The sequence below is a fragment of the Balearica regulorum genome, chromosome 1, assembly GCF_011004875.1.
Source record: "Balearica regulorum gibbericeps isolate bBalReg1 chromosome 1, bBalReg1.pri, whole genome shotgun sequence".
Classification (NCBI taxonomy): Eukaryota; Metazoa; Chordata; class Aves; order Gruiformes; family Gruidae; genus Balearica; species Balearica regulorum.
The window spans coordinates 64418366-64442763 of NC_046184.1; the positions used below are offsets into that span (position 1 = coordinate 64418366).

At 46.6% G+C, this 24398-nt stretch overlaps 1 protein-coding gene across 2 annotated transcripts in view; it reads left to right on the forward strand.

The window, feature by feature from the left end:
- Window positions 1-6400: 6400 nt before the first annotated feature.
- CREB3L2 (cAMP responsive element binding protein 3 like 2) overlaps window positions 6401-24398 on the forward strand; it is a 76902-nt gene continuing 58904 nt past the window's right edge. Inside the window, exon 1 of one of the 2 annotated variants that reach the window (XM_075755676.1) lies at window positions 6401-6764. In XM_075755676.1, coding sequence (XP_075611791.1) covers window positions 6657-6764 — 108 coding nt within the window. In that variant the 5' untranslated portion in view covers window positions 6401-6656. The remainder of the gene's footprint in view (window positions 6765-24398) is intronic. The other variant, XM_075755682.1, reaches the window with a different exon arrangement.

Here is a 24398-nt window from a genome sequence, read left to right on the forward strand (position 1 = left end):
TGTATGTTGTGCGTTCACTTCTTACATCTGCTTTGCTGCTCTGAGCCAAAGTTAATCTATAACGAAGTAATTTCGGTTATGAGAAAATCAGGTGTGAAATCAGCATTCCTACAACATCTGGGTTTGGGGGGTTTTTATGGCCAGGTCCTTGTTCTGTGAGGAAATCTTAAAGAATGGAAGTGGTATTTACTGAGTTAAATACAGTGATACCCTGTTTATAACAAGGCAATGAGTGTTATTCCATGCTGTCCCTTGGTAAATGGCATTCAGCTTTTCCTTGTCTGCGTTAACCTCTTGTGTAAACTGGATTAGGCAAACCCTGACTGCTTGCATCAACCTGGACATTTAGAAGTGTTTGACCTTAACAAGGAATTTATTTTATGTATGTATGGAGATAGATTGGAAGAGATAAAAAATAGAAATGATTTCTTAAAATGACAAAGCCTTTTAACCAAGTATTTGGAGTATTTCTTAACAGCCCTGAGACAGCTGTTCTGGTCTGCAGTGTGGCTCAATGCCACTCAGTTATTTCTGTCAGACTGGTGTAAGGTGTAGGAAACCCTTTTCTTCTGTGCTTGTTTTTGTGGCTGTAGTGCTCTGGTTTCAGGAAGACCCCGGGCATTGTGCCTGTGTCACACAGCGAAGAACATTTTTTAACTTTAATTGAAGCATGACCTGTATTTGGAAACACAGACACGATTCCTCCAACCCCGCGTAAGGCGGAGGGTAATGAGAGGGCTGTTGCAGTGAAGTGGGACTTGATTTCTTTGGCTGAAGCCTCTTCTGTTTCATGACTCATAATTTCTGCGGACAGAGTAACAGGATGAATTAAGAATGACTGAGAGCTTTGAGTGGTACAGAATTACTAGAGCTTGTTATCAGCAGGTACCTGGCTGGGTTCTACCCTAGCCAAAAGACTTGCATCCTGGTGACTGTGCGGTGCTCTGCCCAAAGCAGGGGTATGTGTTTGAGCCCTGTCCCAGCTCTGTTGTGAAGAACCACAGTGCCTGTGGGAGCCTGGTAAAAGGCCAGGCCGTGAACTGCAAGTCAAGAAAGCTGAATTAGTGCTTTGAGAAGTCCCTGAGTACAGGGGGTAGGAATATTCTGGTGAAGGGAACTTGTGTTTCTGTCAGTGTACCAATTATGTGGGTTTAGTAGTAGGCTGTCTCCAGTACTGGCGATCCCACTTCTTTCACGAGTGTACATGTCAGAAAAGGAATCTAATGCCAGGATTGTGGGAAGAAAACTTCACTATGCTCAAGCACACCTTCTATTTTTAACTCTAAAATTTCTGGGGTGGAAGCCTTTTTGCCAAGTAGTTGAGTGTGTCTGTACATAGAAACTAGGGCTTGGTGGCTGTTTTATCTCAGTGATGCTGAGCTTCTCCACACAGCAGTGTGATTTGGATCTCATTTACACAAGAAATTTGCTTTGTTAGCGCATTAGCAGGTACTGGGTAGTGCAAGTAATGTGTTTGCATATGACACACAAAGAAATCAACTTTCACAGGGTTTCTACGGAGACATCCTCTTGTGGGAAATGCATGTTAGTGTGTGTGAGATTTCTTTCTTCTGCTTGTTGTTTTATGTCCCAGATAAAACATCAGTTCATTACCATACTTTGCCATTTCAGAACAGCCTCCAGCAACTGCTGTGATTAGAAATTAATCACTTGGTCATTCTTTGTGTTCTTAGTCCTGAAGTTTGTGCCCTGTACTCTGTAAGTGGTGCTAAGTTTGTTGAAGAAACCTTCTCTAACTGTGGCCATTTTCTTTGGCTTTCAAGGGGTAAGATTTTTCATTTGTAGTTGGTCAAAAACCTAGCAATTGTTATCCTGTAGGCTCTGTTGCTATTTGCTTTTTTCTTGCTGGTTGACTTTTCAAACTTATTTGAACAGAATGGCTGTAGAAAATGGATGGTTATCTTGATCCTGCTTGTCACAAGTCAGAAAAATGTCACCTGTAAATATTTAATGAGCCTTTGTGCAACTGACCTGATCGAGAACTGAGTAATGATGCGGTCGCAGGAGTCGTGGTTTCTGTAACCTGGATCTGCAAGGAAAAGAGAGCACCTTTCCTTTGCCAGGCTTGTGACTTATTGAGCTTGTATTATTGCTAGCTTTTTGCTTTGATTTTTAAAGTGGTGTTTGGAGCTCTACCTTAACAGCCTCCTCTTTCTTAGCTAGTTTGGTTTTCTGTGTGGGTTTTCTATATGTTTTTTCTGCGTGGGTTTTCTGCTCCTTGCAGAAAGGTGACAGAATGCTCAGTAAAAGAAAGCTGAGCTCTCACCTCCTCCCCTCAGCCCTGTCTCTGCAGACAATAACCCTCCACTTTTTTATCTTGTAGACTGTCAGTCAATTTTTGCACTGTCCCTCTGTGCTGGAGAGTTCGTTCAACCCAGTTCAGAAGTCTGTGGTGAGGAAATGGTCTTACACAAAAGGGGAAACTAAAATGCTCTCAGATTTAGATGAGTTGGAACTTAAAAATACTACTAAAGCTGCTCTAAGAGGAAAGTTACGAAACACAGAAAAACAGCCTTGATTTTCAGCATGCTAGTAACTATTGAAATCTACAACTTAAAATCCTTCAAGCAATATAGGAAAAAGTTAGGAGGATAGTTGTGTCTGTATAATGTTCTTGCTAGTTTTGTGGTGCTTTCCACAGTGCTTGATTTCTGGTGCAGTGTCAGTTTGTGAGCAGCAATGCGTGACACGTTAGAGTGCTATCCCATGTGTTGTCTCAGGACACTCAATAATTAATATTCTCTGGAAGGGATTAATTTCCTCCACTTTTGCCTCTTCTTTCTTGGTGCCCTGTACATGCTGCCTATTTTTAGCAGAAATTTGTTAATACAGATTTCTTTTCCCAAGAATAACTGGTGCTGCAGCACAAAAACTTTGGTGTGGTCTGTATGCTGTTCGCTGCCCCTGTGGAGGGTCAGTTGGTCATATTTCCTTACAGAGTCTCCGGGAGTCGTTTTAGGAACATTGAAGCTCAAAAATGAGATGTAGCCCTGAACACTAATTTTAATAATATGGCAGGAACAGGATGCCCAGTTACCAGTGTCTAATTACTTGTTACCAGTATCATGTTGTTAAAGGAGGAGCTGCTGCCCAAGCATTCACACACCATTCATGGTGTCGCGCACACACACACACACACAGAGTTATTCTTGGGTGCGCTTCCTCCCTCTTCAGGCTTGACCTTAGATTTCCTGCAGCAGAGTCTCAGGTGTTGGATTTTGTAAAATAATTAATTTAATTGAAAGGTGCAGCAGCAGGATCAGCCTGGACCGGGCGCCTCCAAAGAGAGGGACCCAGAACAAAGAAATCCCAGGGCAATTACACCCTTGGGTGCCATACACCCGCGCTTCATGCGCTGTCCACGAGTCCTTTAGTTCAATGATGATTTTTGATCTGGGGTCTTCTAACATCTAATTGGATTCTTCTTCTGTGTCCAGGCAGGCAGGCTCTTATCTTGTTGATTTGCAGTTTCCGCAGTTTTCCCTGAAGGTTGGAGCCTCCTTATCTTCTGTTTTATACTCCTTGTGCACCTGCCCTTGCTGGTGGAACGTGGAGAACTGAAGAGTGCCAGACTTGGGAAAAACACTACCGAGACATTAGTGTGATATCAAAATACTTTGCCATACTAAAAGACTAAACACAGCACTGTACTAGCTGTTAGGAAAACTACTAGGAAAATTACTGAGAAAAATAACTGTATCACGGCCTAAAGGCTTCAGCAAATCTAGCCACTCATGCTAAGTAAAGCTATGCAGACAGCACAAATCACACTCTATTATATTCCTAAGTAATTTATTCTAATTAAAACCTACTTATTTACATTAAATGACTAATATCCCTCAACAATATTTTGTATTAGTGAATAGCTCCAGAAGCAGATAGTCTCTGTGTATCAAAATATTTCAGCGGCCAAAGAAATCTTCCAAGATGCTTATGAGTTCTCAGCAGCAGTGTGTACTGCAGCAGCAGCTGTGCCTCAGTGCCAATGTTACAGCAGAGCCCTGGGGAAGCGCAGAGGGGAGAGGGACGTTTTTACATGATGCAGGAAGAGTGGAAACCATTGGGAAAAGCAGCGCTCTGCTTATCCAGGGTGCCTGATTTCCTGTCAGCACTTTACCCAAGGGGCGTGACAGAAGTACACACTGTGCAACTTGTTTCCTAAATAAGTATTTCTTCCTGAGAAATGTGCTAGGAAGAGAAAGTTCAGTCCAGTACCCTTGGTCAAATATCAGTCCTTATGAGGCCCTCATCCCCAGCACATGCAGCAAATGAAGTTGCAGTCACGCAGTCAGCACCTTTTTTCTTCTTTTAAGGTGGTTTTTGTCTTCTTGTCTTACGAGGCAAACATGGCTCTCCCTTTAGGCTTCTCACATGGGCAAAACATTAATTTAGTGCCCCAGTCCAAAGAAATTCTCTAGTCACAGCAGTAATTTTAGAAGGATCTAATGTCAGCCAACAGAGCGATGGAGAGCCTTTTGTTAAATGGATTATCACAAAGCCACAAAAGCTTTGAAAGTAAGAATACATCCAATGAAAACACGGAGGTTTCTGGTTAAGGAACTGACCTTTACAAGTTTCTTGATCTGCATCTCCGGACTGGCACAATCTAATTGCTTTGACAACAGTGCCTGACAGGGCCAGGGCACAAGCCGTTTGTACCTCCGGTCGGGCTTGCCAAAGTGGTAGGTAGCAATTCAGGCACTATTAATTTGGCTTTAGATGTTTTCTGTGCTGCTGAGGGCGTATACTGGACTGACTTGTTTCACAAAAACTTAAAGTAACTCATCTTTGCAGGAGATCTTTGGTTGGGGCAGTTAAGGATTTTCCTTTCATATTCTTCACCAAACAATACAGCTTTTGTTATGCTCTTTTAATTTATTTTTTTTTATCAAGTCAAAAAGATTAATAAATCTTAAAGGGTCAACCCCCAAAAAGTCACCATTATTTTTCCTCTCTTCGTTTCTGTTGTGCCTGATGGGCACAATGGGTGATGGGAAGCCCTTACGACTGTTTCCTTGGAGGGCTAGTCTAGGCTCTCCTTAGCGAGGGCTGTATCGCTTACGCTGCACGAGCCGATGCTCTGTGAGAGAATGAAAGTGGTTTGCCACACGAGATGAAGTCTAAATGGGACATCTGACCCGCAGAAGAGAGAGAAAACTTATCGGGAAATCCAGTTACGATTCACGCACAACGCAGCGTGGAAATGCCAATTAGCGTTGAACTGACCTACGACTGACCTCAATCAATGCCTTGATTGAGTTCCAGGAGCTGAAATTAAAGCACTGAAGAATGTCCAGTCTCTCGAATTTTAAAGATTTGGCATCTTTCATTTTTAAAGAACAATGAAATGTCAGCGTTGTCCCAGGCTTGACATGAAAGCAAGCCTTAAAATATCAGAATTTCCCATTGACTGGGATTATTTTTATTGCTGGTTGATTAGCACTCCGGGAACAGTATCAGCCATCCGCGCTCCTTGCTGCGAATGTCTCGGCTGCACAGAGTTTTAAAGTGCAGTTTATCCGAAAGCAGCTGCTTTTTTACAAGGTACCTTCTGACACGGCTTTAATAAGCAGGTCAGCTGTGCTCGGTCACGTCAAATCATGAGCGTTTTCCAATTGTCATGCTTCCCTTTTAACCAAATCGCAACACCAGGTGACCGGTAACTTCAACCCGCAACCCCGCTGAACTGTATTTGAACCAGCGGCGCCGGGGGTGAGGGGCTGGGGGCTGCCCCGGCCGGTTCCCCCTTGCCGCTCCCCTTCTGACTGAAGCACGGCCGGTCTCCTCCGTCTCCCACCGCCGCTCCCGCGGGCAGGGAACCCCTTGATCTGCCTCAGCCCGGTGCGGTGACCGTGGCGGGGGGGGCCGGGCACCGCGGCGGGGATGCTGGAGGACCCAGCCAAACCGCTGGGGAAGGGGCCGCGGGCACCAGGGGAGGGTCCGGCGGGGATCGCACCATCCCCGGGAGCCCCCGCGGTGCCCTCCCGGCAGGCGGCCCCGCGGCGGGCAGCGGCCCGGCCCGGCAGGCGCCGCTGCGCGCCCGGCCGATTCCCGGCTGCAGTCCCGGCCCGCAGCCCCCCCCCTGCCCTCACACACCCGACGCGGCGGGGGCGGGGCGGCGCGCGGCGGCTGCAGTCTTGTCGCTGCTGCGTTGGCTGGCGCGCCCGTCGCTCCCGGCGCCCCCGTCGCTCCATTGGCCGCCGTGACGCGCCGGGGGAGTCCCCGCCCACATTCCACAGCTGGAGTCGTGCGGAGGCCGAGCGCCGATTGGGACGCGGTCCGCCGGCCGGCCGCGCTCCTCGCCCCCGATTGGTGGTCTCGGCGGCGGGGGTGTAGCCTAAGCGGGGGCGGGGCGGGGCGCGGCGCGGCCGCGAGGCGGTGGGGGCGCGGTGCGCAGCTGGCGGGGGTGACCCGCCCGCCCCGGTGCCCGCACAGTCCCGGCGGTGGCGGCGGGGACGCGGCCTCAGCCTCAGCGCGGTGCCGGGCCCGGTAGCGGGGCGGAGAGTGGAAGGAGAGCGGCTCCGCGGCCCATGGGAGCGAGCGGCGCGGCGTGAGCCGGCCGCCGCGGGTGGGCAGGGGGCAGGCAGGGGTGCGGTGGATCGGCCGGCGGGGGTGCCCCGTTGCTTGCGGCCGCTATGGAGGTGTGCGAGAGCGGCGGGGAGCAGCCGCCGCTGCTGCACTGGGACCGCAAGCTGAGCGAGCTGTGCGAGCCCGCCGACCCTGACACCCTGCTGTGCCAAACGGTGAGGAGCGGCGGGAGCGCAGCCGTGGGGGGGCTCCTGGGGGCCAGTGCCAGGCCGGAGCCCCCGGGAGGGCGGGAGTGGGATGGCCGGGACGTCCCCGGTGGGCGGCCGCGTTTCGGGGGACGTGGCAAGAGTCGTGCCTGGCGCCCTCGGCCTCCCCAAGGGGCAGGGGTGTCCCAGCGGGCGCGGGGTCGGTGCCAGGCGGGTAGAGGTGTCGTGGCCGTAGGCCTTCGGCCAACAGGTGCGCGCCCGCCGCCTCTCCGGGGACTCCCGTCTCACCGGGCCTGGCTCCCCCCGGGGCAGTGAGGTGCCCCCGGGCAGGCGTTGTGGCCGTGGCTCGCCCCGTCACAACTTGGGGTGTCACAACTTCCTCCCCTCGGCGGCCGGGCGCAGCCGTTGGCGGCTCCTGGCAGTCGGGGTCCCGCGCCCCTCTGCCCGCCCCTCAGCGCAGGCCGGGAGCCCAGCCGGGGCCTCGCCGCTTCCCCAGCGGGGGCAGCCCTCCTCCCGACCGGGCTCCCTCTTCCCCCTCAGCGCTGCCAGCTTCTCCCGGGGGTCCCCTCAAGAGTCGCCAGCCACATCTCCTCCTCCAAAACGCTTCCCTCGGCCCCGTCCCGCTCCCCGGTCTGCCCCAGCGCAGGAAGGAAATGACAGAAGGTCCAGGTTTGTCCCAGCAGCCGGGGACAGACGTCACGAACCAAGCGGCTCGCTTTCCCCTGCGCTCCGAGCCTGGTCGTTGGCCGTCGTGTGGTGTCAGAAAAGTTGGCTGTCCCGTAGGCGTGCTATGAGCGGCCGTTTAGAGATGTTGCTGAAATCCTTGCTGGAGTGGCTTTGAGGGCCAGCACATGAAGCTTTGATGATGATTTTTTATTTTTGACTGTAATCCCCATGTTTTTGTTTGTGCAAAATGCCTATTTAGGACAATCCCAAGGAAATGCATCTTATTTCTGCTCTGTTGTTTATCAATCTGCATAGAGATACAACTTCATAAAGCTGCATAGGTGCCAATCCTAAGTGGAAGTGAGCTGTACCACTTCAGGACAGTGTGAACGGAAGACTCCTCTAGTCCACTGTTTGTGCAAAGCACGGTGTAGTTGATGAGCACGTGCTCGAACGCAGACCCCGTTTAATATGGTGGTAGCAACTAGGACGTGGCAGAGTGGCTTGGCAGATGCCAGCGGGCGCTCTGTGTTTCTTTCTTGCACCTCGGAGAGTGATGTGCAAGTGCAGTCCCCCCTCAGAGAGGGACCAGCCGCTTCTTGTGGGAGCAGTGGTGATCCCACAGCACGACACGCGGCGAGGCAGCGTGCTGGTGCTGTGTGGAGATCTTGGTGTTAGTCTTGAAAGGCAAACAAGGAAAATCTTACTTGTTGTGTGCGGTAGGCAGTGGCCTTACTGATCCGGGATCGTGTCCGTCACAAGCTCCAAACCTCATTTTGGCAGGAAGCAAGCCTGCTGCACACCTGACTGTCTTTAAACATTGTTTGGCTTCTTTGTCTCTGAAAATTATTGGGCCTTCTTGCGCAATGTCTATCTTCTGGTAGATCTGGGGAAAAGTGATCATATGTTATGGTGGCTTTTTTTTTTTTTTTTAACGAGCCAGCAGAAACACTTAACAATGGAAAGCTCTTCCTTAAAACAGCTGTTTTCTTGTATTTTTTTTCTTTAACAAGAGGAACGTTGTGAATGAAACGAGAGGCTCTTCAGAGAATGCTCCTGCTAGGATTTTATAGTTGTGCTGGGATACTTCCTTCTACTTTGTTTGGATCCTTGTGATGAGAATGGAGTTGCCACTCTTAACTTTTGTTTTCTCATATTCTCAAGTGCCCTTGTGCTTGGGCTAGAGCTTGTGGCTGTAGTGACCCAGATATGCGTGTTTTCTGCCCCATTTCAAGGAGCCTGGGACTTGGTTTTAATTGTAACTTGACAAACAAAACATCCTGGCTGTCTGGTAGGTAGTAATGTGGTGCTTTTCCCTCTGCTGTTTTCAAATTTTATTGGGGATTTTAAGTTTCAAATGCTACGATGATGTGTGTTTTCCAAAAGGCAGTGCATAGCTGGATCTGCAAAACCTTGGGCTGTGACCCCCTCTTTGGGAATAACATTCTACCATTGATTTGTTTGTGTGGGGTTTTGTTTGTTTGCATATTTTAGAAGTTTAAGACTTTAGACCACCTTAAAATCAAATAAAAAGTTTGAAATCGGTTTATCTTTTTTGTTATTTTTTGAATTCTTCCAAAAGAAACTATCAGTAAAAAATTAAAAGCAACAAAATGCTATTGATAAAGTGGGTGTAGTGGTATATTAGGATCTCTTAAAGGAAAAAAAAGGGAAGTTTTCTGAAATTATCATTCTCGGCGGGGGGGGGGGGTGTTCACATGTCTCTGTGTGAACTTTTTCTTTTGCAAAGTGCATCCTGCTGTGTGGAGGCAAATACTGTGCTTGATATCATGAAACACAAGTTCTCCATTTACGTCTGGCCAAAGCTTCATAGAATCATTTTTGAAAACAAAACAAGCAAACAAAATCCTCTGGATGAAACATCTGTTCTCCTGGCTTATGCTTTCCGTTGGGGAGGACTGATTTGACTCAGCTGGCTTTGCTGTGTTTGTAAACTTATTGCACGGTGTTTCTGAAAAGACTGAGGTGATGAGGAAACCCTCCTACACTCTGTGTGAGTGCCCACCACCTGTGCTGTCATCCTCAAGGCTGAGGAACACATGCCCTGTGGCATCTTCTGCTCTTTGCATGCTCCTGAGGTGTCCCGTAGCTGGATGTGCAAGTCTGAGTTCAGGAAAACTTCTGAGTGACCTTCTGATGGTCAGGCAGCCCTGGGAGCGTGAGCCGGGCTGGTGAGGGGCAGGGGAGAGACAATGGTGATGAGGATGATGATTGAGGGGAGAGAGCTCATAAGCAGGAAGAAGGATCTCTGTCCTTCAGCAGCTGGATCTGTGTGTGCAGACAGGAGAGGGTGGGAATTCTGTGCCAGCTGCCTTTTGTGTATTTTAAGTTAAATTTTAACCTTTTTATGACCACAAAGGCTGTTGTTGGGTCTGGTTGATTTGAAGCTAGTAGACAAGTGTGAAAGTATGCATACACTCAAAAACTTGACCTCTATTTTAAACTGTTCCAGCCTGCCTTAATTACCAGGACTGAAATCCAGCCCCCCAGGGATTTACATTTCTCTTTAACAGCTGATGACTTCACCACTGCCTGAAGCAGCATGAGGAGCTTGCTCAGGTGCTGTCGGTGATGTCATCGGCTGTGCTGGGAGAAAGTGGGACCTCGAGGAGCTCAGCCCTGGCATTGGCAGGCAGCAGTCCTTGAGGTGGCTCGTTAAAGTTTTCACTGCTTATGGTAATCACCTGGATGCCAGCGAGCTTTATAGTGGTTATTTTTCTAGAGCAGATTAGTTTCCTGTCTAAGAAAAGACTGAAAGGTTTTCCAGAGATGCGTTCATGGCATAAGTGACGTGTCTGCGTATAATCTTCATATGCCCTGTAGCTTGTTATGAGTGTGTGCCAGTAATACTGTACGCTAGCATTGTGCAAGGTATTATTATTATTATAATATGCTTTTTCTTGGCGTTTGAGCAGAAAGGAAGTGCAGAGCCTGCCCCCACCCAAACGGAGCAGAAGTACGGCCAGGTCACAAACTCTTCACCTTTGTGCCACCGCTCTTACATCCTGTAACAGGCAGGAGAGCTCTGCTTGTGGCCGTGGGTCTCCGTTGGAGTTGATCCGCGGCTGTACGCGGCCCAGCTGGGATGGTGTCTTCAGTGACAAATGCCAGCTCTGATGCAGATGGAGAAGTCTGTTGACAAACGCACTGTGAAATGCCAACTACCTGTCCCATTGCTGGATGGCAGCTGAAAGGCAGATGGTTCTTATGAGCCTTTGACATTTAAAAACTCCTTATTTAATATTGAGGAGGCAGTCTCTTTCCTCCACCCTCCCCTCCCATTTTCATGGTTATTTTAACACATTAGCTGCTGACTGCTGCTTCCAGATGGTGGCAAAATGCAGCTGAATGTAAGTATGACTGATATTGGCATGGCAGATGTAGAACTGCACCTGCCGTACAGGTATGAGGAGGCAGCAGCTAGGTAAATATTTAGAACTAAAATTAGGACACTGTCTTGAGTGTCTTAATGATGAGTAGTTAACCGGAAGATACTTCAAATGCTAAGTAGCCCAAATTGTTTATTCTTTAAAGGGCCTGATTATTGAACTTGAAGCTCATCTGAAAAAATTGAAATGCCTTAAATATCACATTGCTGATGCCATTGTCTGAGCGGTGTTTGAGCTCAGCAAGCCTGTTGCCATGTAGCTGGTGATGCTGTGGGCAGCTCAACCCTGGAATATGGGTGCAGTGTAGGTTGGCATGAGCAGAGGAGGTGACCCAGGCCTCGGCTGCCAAATTGCTGTCTCCCTGCGAGAGCAAAACCAAAGTGATCCACCCCTGAAGGTTAGTGTTCAGTGTTGCCAGAGTTCAGGGTTGTTATCGTCACCTAGGACAAGCTGGGGAAACTTTGAGCCGGCCTTCTTTCCTCAGATAAAAATTGCTTATTACAAGCCTCTGAACCTCACCAGGAGCTTGCTGTGACTCATTTCCTCTGCCACAAAAATGAATGTGGCTGTTACTTTGTGCTCTGATGACTTCTGCAGAAATGCTGCCTCTAAACAAGCTGCCGGGGATTGCCTCTAGTTTTTGGGATATTGCAGTGGTAATAGTTCATTTAAATGGATGACAGTGCTTGATTTTTACAATCTGTATGTATTTAATTAAAGTTGCAGTTACCACAGCATGTATGGATGTGGAGCTAGCTGCATCTTATTTTGTGGTGGCTGTATGTAGCCCTCTGTAAAATCTGGTGTTAATATAGTTTGTTCCATTTTTTAAATTTTTTTTTATTTTGGGGGGTGTGCGTGTGCTTGATCTGTTTGAAAGTGGGGTTTGGCCTGTTGCCCATTAACAAGAAAGCTGAAATCTCTCATTCTTTCTTTTCTATACACCTGCATATGGAGGACCAGATGTCTAACTTCAGGTGAAATATTTGTAAAATCAATACTTCTAAGGATTTTGCCAAAATCCTCCAGTAAAGAGGGGGAATACGAAAGTGAGATTTTTTTAAATAGCTGGATACAGACTTTGTACAAAGCAGTAGTGTTAAATTTTGAGAATGAGAATATGATTTTTTTCCATATTTAAAAAAAAAAAATCAGTGTCACAACTGCTGAACAGCAGACCTAGTTGTATTCAGTGCCTTGCACTGAAAGCCATTCCCTTCTCCTTCCCTCTGTTTCTTTCCAAAGTTAAAAAAGAAAACCCCTCCTGTTTGCCAAGGGACATGTCAGGTACTTGTAATGGGTCTAAATGATCTACAGTTCCTCTAAAAGCTGAGATAAACACGAGTGTGATACTTTGAAACTTTACCCTCACATTTTCTGACAGTTAAAATTAGAAAAATGAGGGTATTGAGTTGCTGGCTGGTTTCATTTGGACTGCCTGTAACTGCTTAGTGAAGTGCTTGATCTGCAGCGAGGACGGGAGCTGGAAAAAATGTTAGTCCATCCTGGGACTCACTTTGGAGTATGGTAGATAAGAATGAGCCAGCATTTAATGTACAAAAATACTTTTTTTTTTTCGCCCCTGATAGACATGACTGATCTGCACTGTCCTCTGTAAATGTTTCCTTACTTTGGAAGGCCAGTTGTCGTTAAGCATGGAGCAGGTCATGCACGATAGCTGGAGTAAAGCAATTTCATTCACGGTGTTACCAGACAGGGTTTTCCTGTGTCTGGAGTTGTTGAATTTATCTGCAGGGATGGGGGGGAGCTTGTGGTCTTTGCAGGTCTTTGTTCACACTGTAAAATGTTCCTTCTTTGGGGTCTTTCGTAGCTGGGCGTCAAGTAAGTTTCTGCTACCCTGAGGGAGGGGGTGACCGGTTTTTTGCTAAAGCAGTCTCACTTTTTAGGATTTTCTGTGTCTGTGGAGGAGGCTGATCTGACTAGCTGCAGATTCCAGCTGTGGATGTACAGTTTGATTTGATATTTTTGTGTCCCTCTTGCTTTCTGGTGCAGACTTCAGCTGCAGCAGTGAATATATGCTGTATTTCTCCTCCCCTGCAAGTTTGCCTTCATACTTTTTCTTGTATGCTGTGAGATCAGATCATCTTTGTGCTAGCTGTGACAAATAAAATAAAGACAAGTATAAAATAAATATAAAAATAAAGTGAATAGGCCTTTGACCAATGTACTGCCAGCTCTGGCAATCTCTTACCTAACTCTGCTTCTTGCTGTGTGGTTGTCACCTATACCACCACCTGCCAAAGCCACTTTATGTCCAAGCCGTCTGACAGATGTGGGAGGGATGTAACTATTGCAGAATAAAATTGTTTCAGCACCTTAGGAGCCACTGTGCGCAGCAGTACGGTGCAGTGGTGACACAAGGCGGTGCCCCTGGGCTGGGGGGGTTTGTGTGCTTCCCTTAATAGGCTGCTTTGCAGAGCTAAGCTAGAATGGATGTGCTCAGCTTTGTTACGGCAGGAGCAGGGGGATGCCCTCCTTGTGAGCGGGCACCTGGTCAGCAGCGCGGCTCCCGTGGCCCTGCTCCTGCAGGGGCTGGAGACCTACCCGGGGCTCTGAGTAAGGGCTGAGGCACCTGGCTCCTGCTGCATCTTGCCAGCTACTCATCCCCCCAAAGAGCTGTGTGGTCTGTGTCACTGTGGGCTCGTTTTCTCTCTGCCTCAGCTACCGAAGTGCCTCTGAGATACTTGGTTGGCGCTTTGAAAGCGAAGAGGTGGTCCTTTGAAAGTAGCTCTCTGTCTCTGACCAGGCAAGTTATCACGCTGGTTTTGCAGTCATGGATAAATGCTGCCTTTTTGTGCTGTGTCCAAATATCAGTTATCGGGCCCTGCTGTCCTTCGGTGCTGTCTGTATTCCTTCCTCCCTGCATTCCCAAAAGCTGTTTTCCAGTCACTTGGTAATACTTGCTTTAAACTTCCATCATCTGTTTTCTCTGTCTTAGGCTGCTTCTCTTCCTTTTGGTGAAGGATTGTTTTGTGGGTGAGACTTCAGCGATTATTGATAGCCAGTCAGATAGGGTGAATAACCTAGCTTGGTGGCATTTTTCACAAGCTGTATTGGCTGCCTACCCTGAGCTTACAAGGTCCATCCTTTAACTCTTCCGACTCCCTAGTGCAGCTCTCCTTTTTCTAAGGAAAATGGGTTCTGGGTGAGTCCCCAAGGAGGGGGTCTCACAGTAGAGCTCTGCACCTGGTTTTCCAGGGAGGGCCCACTCATTTCTGCTGTTGCTCCCTACTCATCTCTCTAAATCATATGGATGAGAAATCATGCTATCTGCATGCACTTTGGCTGTGTTTTTTCTGGGTGACAGGACCTGACAGTGCGGTTCTGCACCTGGATGTAACCGTAGGCTGTTGTGGCAGCTGTCTGGGACCTCATCCATTTGAAAAATTACTTTCCAGCAAGAAATTAGCTTTTAGTGGTATCAGTTCCCTGACGCATCTTACCCTGTAGCAGCCCAGGTACTGGCGCTGACGTGAGAGGGTGGGTAGGGGTGGCGGAACTGCATTTTGGGCTAAAGGAATGTGCAGTGGGAATAGTCTGGGTAGATTTATGGGTTGTGCTTAGATGTAATCCTGTTGTATGTGTGTACTTATTTGATACCAGTGGACTATTAGTTGGGTGTCACTGGAAAGAAAGGGGATTACCTGGACGAGGCAGTTGTTCGAGGATCAATAGGAAAAAGGGTTATTTGAGAGGAGTGTGGATGTGTAGCAGAGAAATGGATGAACCTGAGGCTCAAAGAAGTGCTGATGTTGGATTTAGTTGATGGTCCCCCCCCCACCCCTCCATGATGCTAAGCGTTGGTGAAAAGCGGAGGCTGTCTTGGATGCTAAATTTTTTGTCTTGTATAAAGTGACAGAAACAGTGTGCAAAAACCAAGCTTGGCTTAGGGCCACATTTTTACTGGTGTTACCCTTTCACCTCACTTAAGCGAGTAATGGGCAGTAAAGACAATGGGTCAAAAATGATGAGATTTAATAAGGCATAGCAGAGTTGGGCATCGTGTCTGCTGTCTCTAGTCTGAGATGCTGAGTTCTTTGTACCAGGGACTGTTACTCTCCCTGTCTGTGAGTTGTCAAACATAGCTTGTGACTGCAGAAAAGAGAGTCACTGTATTGAGTTACATCAGTGCTAAATGCACGCAGGAAGGATATAAATGCTCTCTCAAATGATGAGTGCTCCCTCTCATAAGGAAGTTGGGAAGCAGAGAAGGCAATGTGAGAAAATAAGGAAAAGTTGGTTAAATGGGATAGACCTGAATTACTAGAGCTGTCCCTATAACTGCCATCCATCCAAACATGTAGCTTAATAGTGCCAGTGACCTTTCTGTGCCTTCACTGTGTCTTGGAAACTACTTTTTTTTTTTTTTTGCTATCTGTTGTTAACCAGCTTTCAATCTTCTGTATGTGATCCGGCTCTGCTGTGGTGACAAGCAAAAATCTAATGGAAAAATGTGACACTCACTTCATCTCTTGCCTCTCTGCCAAGGAAAAACATTCCTCTGCAGCTGTGCTGGGGCTGACTTTGTCCTTTCACACAATCTGTTAGTCATATGGGGTGAGAAATTCAGACCAGGCTGTTCTGATACCCTCTTGGGGAGCTTCGGGCGAGCATGTGGCACAGGGAGCTTCAGGCCTCCTTCCTTGCGAAGTCTGATGTGTCCCGAGCAGAGATGCAGGAGGGAAGTGAGTTGGTGTTGGTGGAGGCTTCCTCCCCCGTAGCATAAGGGCAAAACCCAATATTGCTGATACGCTTTAGTGGCTCACCTGGAGCTGTATGTGCTGGGTGAGCTCTCCTGCAGGGCAAGCCCTGGCTGTTTGGTGACACCCTGGGGCACTCATCTCCCAGCTCTTGCTGGAATGGAGGTTGGGTGCAGAGGTAAGGTGTATGCTCCCTTGTGTGAGATGGGCTAATCTCCAGTAGCGAGGGGGAAGGTTCATGTGTCCTTGTTCTGCACCGAAGCTGACTGCTGCCCCTGATTTTGGATGTGAGCAGGGTCTTCAGCTGTGGCAAAATGCTTTTAAACATATGGTGGCTTATGAAGCAAGGAGAGCATTTTAAACTGCTGAGATTTAGAGTATCCTGTTTAGTTTTCCTTCTCCAAAGTTTGGATGCTGGGATGCAAAGGTCTGTAGAAAAGAGTGGAAAAAGGGCCAAGTTCTTTGCACTGCCGTGTGACAGGAAAATAGACATCAACTGAAGTGAGAGAGGTTCAGACTGGTAAGGAAAAATGACTTTGCTGTAAGGATAGCTGAGCACTGGGACAGGCTGCCCAAAGACACTGTGCCATCTCCATCCTTGAAAGATTTTAAGACGTGAGTGGATAAAGCCCTGAGTAACCTAGCTGAGCTTGGCACTGACCCTGCTTGGGCAGGAGGCTGGGCTAGAGACCACCTGAGCCCCTTCCAGCCAGAGCTGTGCTGTGGCTCCGTGGCAGTCTTGGACCCAAGGCACTGTCTTGCTCAGGTCTAGATACTGCATTGCTAGGCAGTAGTCTGATCCACGAGTTTTTCATGTCCTCATTAAGGGGAGATGACACTAAGCAACTGAGGCCACTTGGGTTTGCTGATGGTTTTTTGTTGTGGGTTTTTTTTTTCTCTTTAATTAGAAAACTATTGTTTCTGATGACCATGGTTTCACAGAAGCAATGCTTTTGGGTTCTTTTTGTTTGGGGGTTTGGTTTGGTTTTTGGCGTGGGGGTTTTTTTTGGGGGGGTTTGTGTGTTTGTTTTGGTTTTTTTTCAGTTCTGGTTTGGATTTACTGAAATGGGAGAAGGAAAACTGGACTAAATTCCAGTCGTCCTGAACAAATCCTTGTTCTGTGTGTACATCTTCCTTCTGTGCAGCACACGTGATGTGCAGAGTTGTATGTTGGACTTGTGGTTTGTTCATGCACCCATAATTTTGTTCAGGACTTCCCTGATAAAATTCTGGGCACCTTACCTGTTTGTTCTTCTGTCATACGATACGGCCACCTAAGAGCCTATACTGTTTGTTTCAAGACTGTTTGCCTTTGTGCAACCTCATATCTATAAGGATTGGCTACTACCTGTGTTATTTTTGTGGCTAACCCTGAAACTGTGGGTGTGAGAAGAGACCACCCTGCATAGTAGCCTGTGTGACTAGCTTGGAGGAGGAGTTGTAGACCTAAAACCTGGAAAAGACAGCCAACAAAAAAAAAACCAACCCAACAAACAAACAAAAAACTCCACCCAAGCCCTGAATACCAAGCAGGTGTCTCTTCCTTCACCCCTGTAGTCCTGCAGCAAATTTCATGTACAAGGGGATCTTATCTCAAAGCTGCTTTTTTTGTACAGTTTCCTATAGGTTCTTCTGTCAACCTCAGTAAGCCACTTGCCTCTGGTTTGATTTTGTGTGGGTTATCTGAAAAACATGTATTCTCACTTCTAGAGCTTCCAGTACCCACAGAAGAGATTTGTGTATGTGTAGAACCAAAACTGAGGAGCAGTAAAGAGCTGATCTGCTCCTCCAGCCCTTCTTGCATCAGAAGCAGCAATGTGACTATTGCCTTTGGGGAATGCTTGTGATAGTATGGACAGGATGAGATCTTCAGGGGGAACCAAGACTAAGGAGGTCATTGTTTCTAGTGAACAGATACCTGGCTTTCTTGGATCTGTCCTGCCTAGCAAAAGAAATGACTGAGGAAAATATGATGTCTAAACTGTCTGCTTTCATACCTCATAACATGAGGCAGCAGCTGACTTTCTGCAAAACATCTGTCTTTCTCATCGCGGGTGTAACTGGCCTAGTCATCAGCACTGATGGTATGTCTTGCTGGAGCTCCTGCACTGCAGCTCCCTTCCCTTCCTCCTCTGTGCGTGTAGTTCAGGGTTGGGACTAGTGTGGTGTTTGGGGCAGGCTGGTAAGCTGTATTTTCAGAGAACAGGCACAAAGCATGAGTGTTTATTAAAAAAAGAAGAAAAGAAAACCAAACCGACCCTGCCTATGTACAGCTCTGCCTCCTGTGCTTCCTGGTTAAGTGCTGTGGGGGCTGAGGGCTCAGCTAGGGATGTCCATTCTGGCTGGCTGCACTCCATCTGCCCTTCCTCTGGTCCGAAAGCATTTCCCCCCTCGCCTCTACAGACCGATGCGTGCATGTCTGCTTGCCCCCTTCCTTCCCAGCACCCCTGAGGGAGCTGAAGCAGAGACTCCCTGGGAGGCTCCTGCCCATGGTTATCAAATTGATGACAACAGCTCTCCAGCGAGGCGGGAGCTGGCAGCTGCAGGAGGGTTCCAGATGTGCGAGGGCGCTGTGCCACAGCCCTGCCCTCAGGGTGCACAGCTGGCTCGCCCTGCTGGCAGCTGGAAGACACCGCTCAGACATGACTCCCTAAAATAACAGGCCTGGCAGAAATGAGCTTGGGCACTATTTTTAAGCCCGAGCTTTCTGAATGCGAAACTTATCTCTTCCTTGTGCCTCTGTGCTTTGCAGTTCTGTTTCTATTCAGCTGGTTTGCTCCTCGTGGCTGTAAGTGGATGCTGTTGCTTACAAGGAGCACGAAAAGAGAAAGAAAAGTCTACTTTTGTACTTGCCCAGGATGACTTGTGGCTTCTCGTTTGGCTGTACTAATTCAGAGCAAAATTACAGCTAAATTCCTATTGACTATTATCTTTGCTGAAAAAACGCAGCAGGGAGTCTGCTCTGGGACTTGGGAATGTTTCCCTATTGCTCGCTTGTTGGGTTGTTAGTACTATGTTGCAAAACCACAGGGAAAAGACTTAATTTATGTTGCTGTTTTTTCTCAACTACAACTGCAAGATCAAAACCAACAAAAAAGTGGCACTGACCTTGAAAACTGTGCAGTAAGCATCTTGATTTCTTTTCTAAAAAATTAAAATTAAAGGCATTTCATGTCCAAAACATTTTATTTTTTTTTTTAGCTTTAATGAAAAACGTCTGGAAGGGAGGCATACAGACAACCCTTTCCTCAGTACCTTGCTTGGAACATCTTTCTGGGAAGATTAGTTGGGGATGAAAAAAGCTACTTGTTTTTAAGATGTGGCTTCAGTGTTTAAGAGGGCCATTATGTGAAATGGTAGCTGGGATGCAGTTAGGAGGAATCTCTGGACTCATTTGATTTTGTTTCAAATTTGCAGATATTTGAGGGGGGGGAAAAAGGAGTTTGGAAATATGGACAAGAAATGAGAATCTGCAGAAACTTGTATTGCTGAAGGCTAAGGGAAGCAACAACTGAAACAGTTTTTTAGTGCAGAAAGCTGTAAAGTCGGTATATCCAAGGAGCCAGGATTATGATTGTGGATAGCCAATTAACTGTGCCACTGCCATAGCAGAGAGAAAGGTGTTGAAAAGTATGATTTGGGGAGATGCATGGAAACCTGGTGCTTGTAGGTGTCAGTATGCTGCAGTTTGGCTGTGGGCTTGTCAATTCTTGACACCTGGATGTCTGAAAGAAAGGCTAATTTGGGAGAATTCAAAGAACAGCAACAAAAATGGTTGAAGTAGCTGGTTTATGAGGAAAGATTAAAAACATAACATGCGTATTGCTTTGACAGGTGTTTGGAAGAGGATGTGGAAGTGGTATGATCAGAGCAGTGTATGTTAAGCTCACACTAATATTGTTGAGGCTTCTTTCTCAGTTTCGTGTGATGTATATAATGTAATTTTCAGTATCAGTACTAGAATAGAGTGTCTGTGAAAACTTTGGTTTCAGCTGTGGTTCTCATAACACACGTATAATAAATACCATTTTACTTGCAGCAAGATCCCTTCAGAGCTTTGTGCTTGGAGTAAAATTATCATTATTGTGAAGAGGGTTATGAATCTTAAGCTATCATTATGCTGTTCCCTTTTTAAACTGCTAATGTCCTTTGAAAATACCTTTTCTCTTTTTGCTCCAGGTAATATTTGCAGGTTAGAGAAGAGTAAAAAAGAATCAGTGTGAAGTAGAGAGGAAATGATGATGATCTGCTAAGAATATCCAAGGGGAAAAGACAATGTTGGCAAATGTAAGGGTAGAAAGGGGACTTTTTTTTTTTATGGTGTAGTATGAAAATTACATTGTCAGTAATCAGGTTACAAAACTTCTTGGAACCAATGAACCTGGATAACTGGAAATCCAGATAAGCTGAAAGGTCTCAGGAGAAGTTTGGCTTGTTAACGCTGATTTTTGTTGGGTTATGACATCATGAGGAAATGTCTGAAAACGTTAAGTTTATTAAGAAAGAGTAAAGGGGAAGAAATAAAAACTATGCACTGGAGATCCTAGTACCAAACATACTTAAAAATACAGAAAAGCTTTTGTAGGATTCCACAGTTACAGAGTAGAAGGATACAGATACGATTTAACCCTGGTAGGTAGGATTTTATGAAAAGCAGATAGTCAGACAAACCTGATTTCATTACTTGAGATGGAAAAAAAAAAGTAGAGACATTTTGCAAGTAATTGGATATTTATTTCATTGGTTAAAAACTTGTACCACAAAATGTGTGAAATTAAAGGGTTGACTTGAAGTATTTGCTAATGGATAATTGATGTCAGAGGATAGGTTTCTTTTTTCTTTGCAAAAAGGTACCAGACAGGAGGCTTCTCAAGACTTTTATCCATGATCCAGAAGCAAGTTATGTGTCTAGGAACAAAAAAATGTGTCTGTACCTACGGGACAGGTGACTGCGTGTTGGAACTCAGGACTTGGAAAATGATCTAGAGTTCAGAGTAGACAAGTAGCTCCATATGCTTTGCTGGGGTGATTCTGAAGGAAAAAGATGAAAAAAAAATCTGTCTTTTTAAAAACAAATTCTCTATTTAACCTCCATATACAGTGTTGGCGAAAGCAGTGCTACTGCACAGTGTCCAATTGCTGAAGCTCAACTCTTAAAAAAAGGATATGGAAGAACTGGAAAGCATAACAAACAAACAAGGCTAAAAATATACTAGAGTTGGGGGGAAAATGCTTATTTCTCAATCTTTACAGCACACCCATGTTCTTTCCTAGAAGTTATATTTCAACAAATGACAAATCAGACCCTATAAAAGGGCACTTCAGGGAAACATAGTGGATTGGGACATGTGGAAGGGTCAGATTAGGAAGGTTTCATAGTCCTTTCTAGCTTTAAATGCTGTAAAACTTTATTGCTGGGCCTGTTGACTCTCTGGATACCGCAGGGCAGAGCATACAGCAGCACCCTATGTGACTCCTTTAATCTGTCCAAATGCATCACAGCATTTGATCATTCTCCTAAACTGTGTTGATTTCAGTTAAGTTTAATCTCTTAGTGGGATTTTTAATCTCTTCAAGCTATTTTGAACTGCCTGTGTTTATCATCATGCCTCTTGGCACATATAAAAAGGGACAGTGTACAAGGCATGTGGGAAAGGGTAAGATTTCTGGTAGAAAAAGACACTTGTCCCAAACTACAAGGCCACCTTTATGTTCCCTCTTGGAGCTGAGTACCAAAGATGGCCTTGTATTCTCTGTACCTCTGTCTGGAACAGATTGGTGTCAATTTGTCCAGGGTTTTCAGCCCTGGCATGTGAAAGAAGGCAGAGGAAAGGAAGAAAGCACAGCAGTAAGGATGAAGTTTGAGGAAAAAACAATAGACTGTGTGAGGAGGTGGGATGAATACCTGGATGAAAAAGGAAAGTTTCTAGCTTTCATTTTAAAAGTAGAGCAAGTTGAAGACAGCAGCTAATGTGATCCCAGCCGTACCAATGATGCCAACTTTTACCCCAGTTTTTAACAGATGATGAAGATTGTTGTCCCTCTGCCTCTTTTGTGACAATACTACGAGCCTGTGCTTTTCTACACCATCAGCTGGAGGAAGCCTGAAGTCCGTTGCTGGTGGCAGGCCTTACCTTATTAATGTCGATCCAGAACTTTTGCAGCATTTTAATGAGTCTGGTAGTTTGGTTTTGATGCAGGGTCAGTCTCCCCATAGTTTATAGGGGTCTCGTGTTTAATTTTGACATGCAGGTTGAGACAGGAGGAGAAGAGTGCCCAGAACGTTTGGGTAGGGTGAGTAATTTTTCTTACTTGATGTGCTCTGTGTTTAGGTAGCTGGCAGATAGAAGACACTGCCTTAAACTGCTTCCATGGTATGGCATAGCTTTCTTTGGTCATAGTGGTGTTTTGGTTTTTCTTTGGAATATAATAGCAGGAAAACTATTTTATTCAAGTACAGTGTGGGCAGCAGATGTGGCTTGAAAATATCCAAAAGCTGTATTGGAAATGCAGCAATTGTCGGGAGAGTGCCCAGCTTCTCTGAAGCAACATTGCTTCTTTTGGCATAAAGCTCCCAGCACGCCTGTGATGTGTTGGGGTGTGTGTGGGGGAGCTGCTGTGCTCATGCAGTGGTCCCTTTCTGACCTGCTCAGCCTTGGGTACTCCTGGAGAAGCGCTGACAACGGGTCTGGCTGGGGATGAAGCTCCTCACCTTGATGATCCCGTCAGGCTGGTCAGGCTCTGCTGGGTCTAGCAGTAGAGGCTGAGGCTATGTGTGCTGCTGGGAGTCACCACTCTCACTTGTTGGAGGACAGAATAGGTGCTGGTCCTTAAGCACTAGTTAATTTGTGGAGCAGAGTACTTGTCCTGTGACTGCCTTTACCATTCTGCTGCGGAAAGATAACCTGTGGCAGCAGAGCAATAGTGCAAGACATGCAATGCCTTAAACCAGCCTGGGTGCCTGGAGCTTGGATCTGTGCTTAGCCCACTCCTGTGAGCAATGCATGGCAGATTTATCTTTGCAAAGCTGTCTTATGTCATTTCTGCTTGGCATATGTAGTGGAGCTGAGCTCCTTGCAACAGTAGGCACTGCAGCACGCTGTTGGTAGATTAGGAGCGGATCTCTGCTGGAACCAGGTGTGCCCATACAGAAACCACTTGGAGGGGCAGTTCTGCTTTTCCAGGTTGCTGCCCTCACCCCTGAAGCAGCCTCTGGGGAGTTGGACACTTGAATTATGGCCAAGATGCAGAATAGAAAATATGGAAATAAAAGGAGAAGTGACATGTAAAGCTCTGTTCTTCCCTGCCCCCCTGGTCCCTGTCCTAAGAACAGGGAGTGATTTTTTTAAAAGACCCTGGCTTTTCAGAGTACTGCTAGAATGCCTTGGAGGGGACATTCTTCAATTATGTGTCCTTTTTTAATTGAACCTTTTTAAGGCACTTTCAGGCAGGTGTCCCAAAAATCTCGATTCACACTTCTGCGTAGAACGCCAACAAGAGGTCTGGTGTTTGAGCCAGGCAGGCTGTACTCTGTCAGTTTAGTCTAGCAGCAGGGAAGGAATGTGAGTCAAAGGCCCAGGGAGATGATCCAAAGCGAGTGAGCAGATGCCAGAGAAAATCTGGACCAAGTAGGGGTGTGAAGAAACCTGGAGGCAAATGGGGCAAGGAAGTGTAACGAATTGTGCACCGACCAGGCTGTGACTTCAGTGGTCTGCAGTATGTACCAAAGAGGCTGTGCAGAACTGGTGCTGGGAAGCGGCTCTTTCAAAAGCTCAGTCACTAGCAGATGCAATGTCTGTGAGCTTTAAGGTAGTGCTGTGGCTATCCAAAATGTGTCCCTGTGGTGCTTTGCTTTAGAGCTCTTGCATTAAGCAGAGGTATTTGAAACATCTCAGGCTGGAGTGGATTTTCCCCAGGACAAGTTGTACCCATACAGGTGCTGATCTTTTTCTCCGGACTTTGGAGGGGAGAGAGGTCTGGTGGACAAATAACCCTGCGGTTATGTATAGCTTGGTGCAGTGTCTTGTAGCAATGGGAAGGAGGTAGCTGCCATGGTTTTCTTCTTGCTTCTGAACAGATTGTCAAGGATCCCTGTAAAGTACAAGGTCATGATTAATGTAACCAATGCTTTCAGGCTCCTAACCGCAGCTCTCAGCAATCTTGTTTGCGATTCGCAGGGACACCTAAGCCCCAGCCATCAGTAAACATACAAAGCTGTATCACTTTTCCCAGAACACGCAGCAAGTCAGTTAGCCAGGGACCCAGCAAAGATCTGATTTCTTGAGTATCCACTGTTTCTCCCTGGCTTGGTTTGAGGAGGGGTGCCTGCGTTGCGTCGCTCTCTGAGCCTCTTCTTGGAAGCTCTGTGCAAACCCGCCTGCTTCCAGTTAGTGACGCAGCGCTTTGGGAAGCTGAGCCAAGCCATACAGGGATGTTCCCTGCTTAGGGAGAGAACGGTGAGGCCTCTATACTGGAACCTTATGGGCAGTGTACTGACAGTAAATATACTTACATGCTCAAGATCAGTGTTAATTTCTCGGTCTTTTTTAGCAAATAATCTTTGTCCTGGTGGTGATCTTCATTAAAAATAAAGAAAAGTGGGGAGGGAGGAAGGAGGAATGAGAGAGTTTTTCCATCCCTCTCTGACAGAGAGGGAAAACAAGTTTATAAAATGTTATTCTCTATAATTTTATGTGAGGAGCAGCTTTGTCCCACTTAGGTCTTTTCTCTGTTATTGTTTAGTGCACAGTTTCTGAAACTGGTGGACAGGCTTATATGAAAGGGTGCAAGTATAACAAGTCTGGGGAGTGAAAAAGGCTTCTAGTATTTTATTGGGAAAGGATATA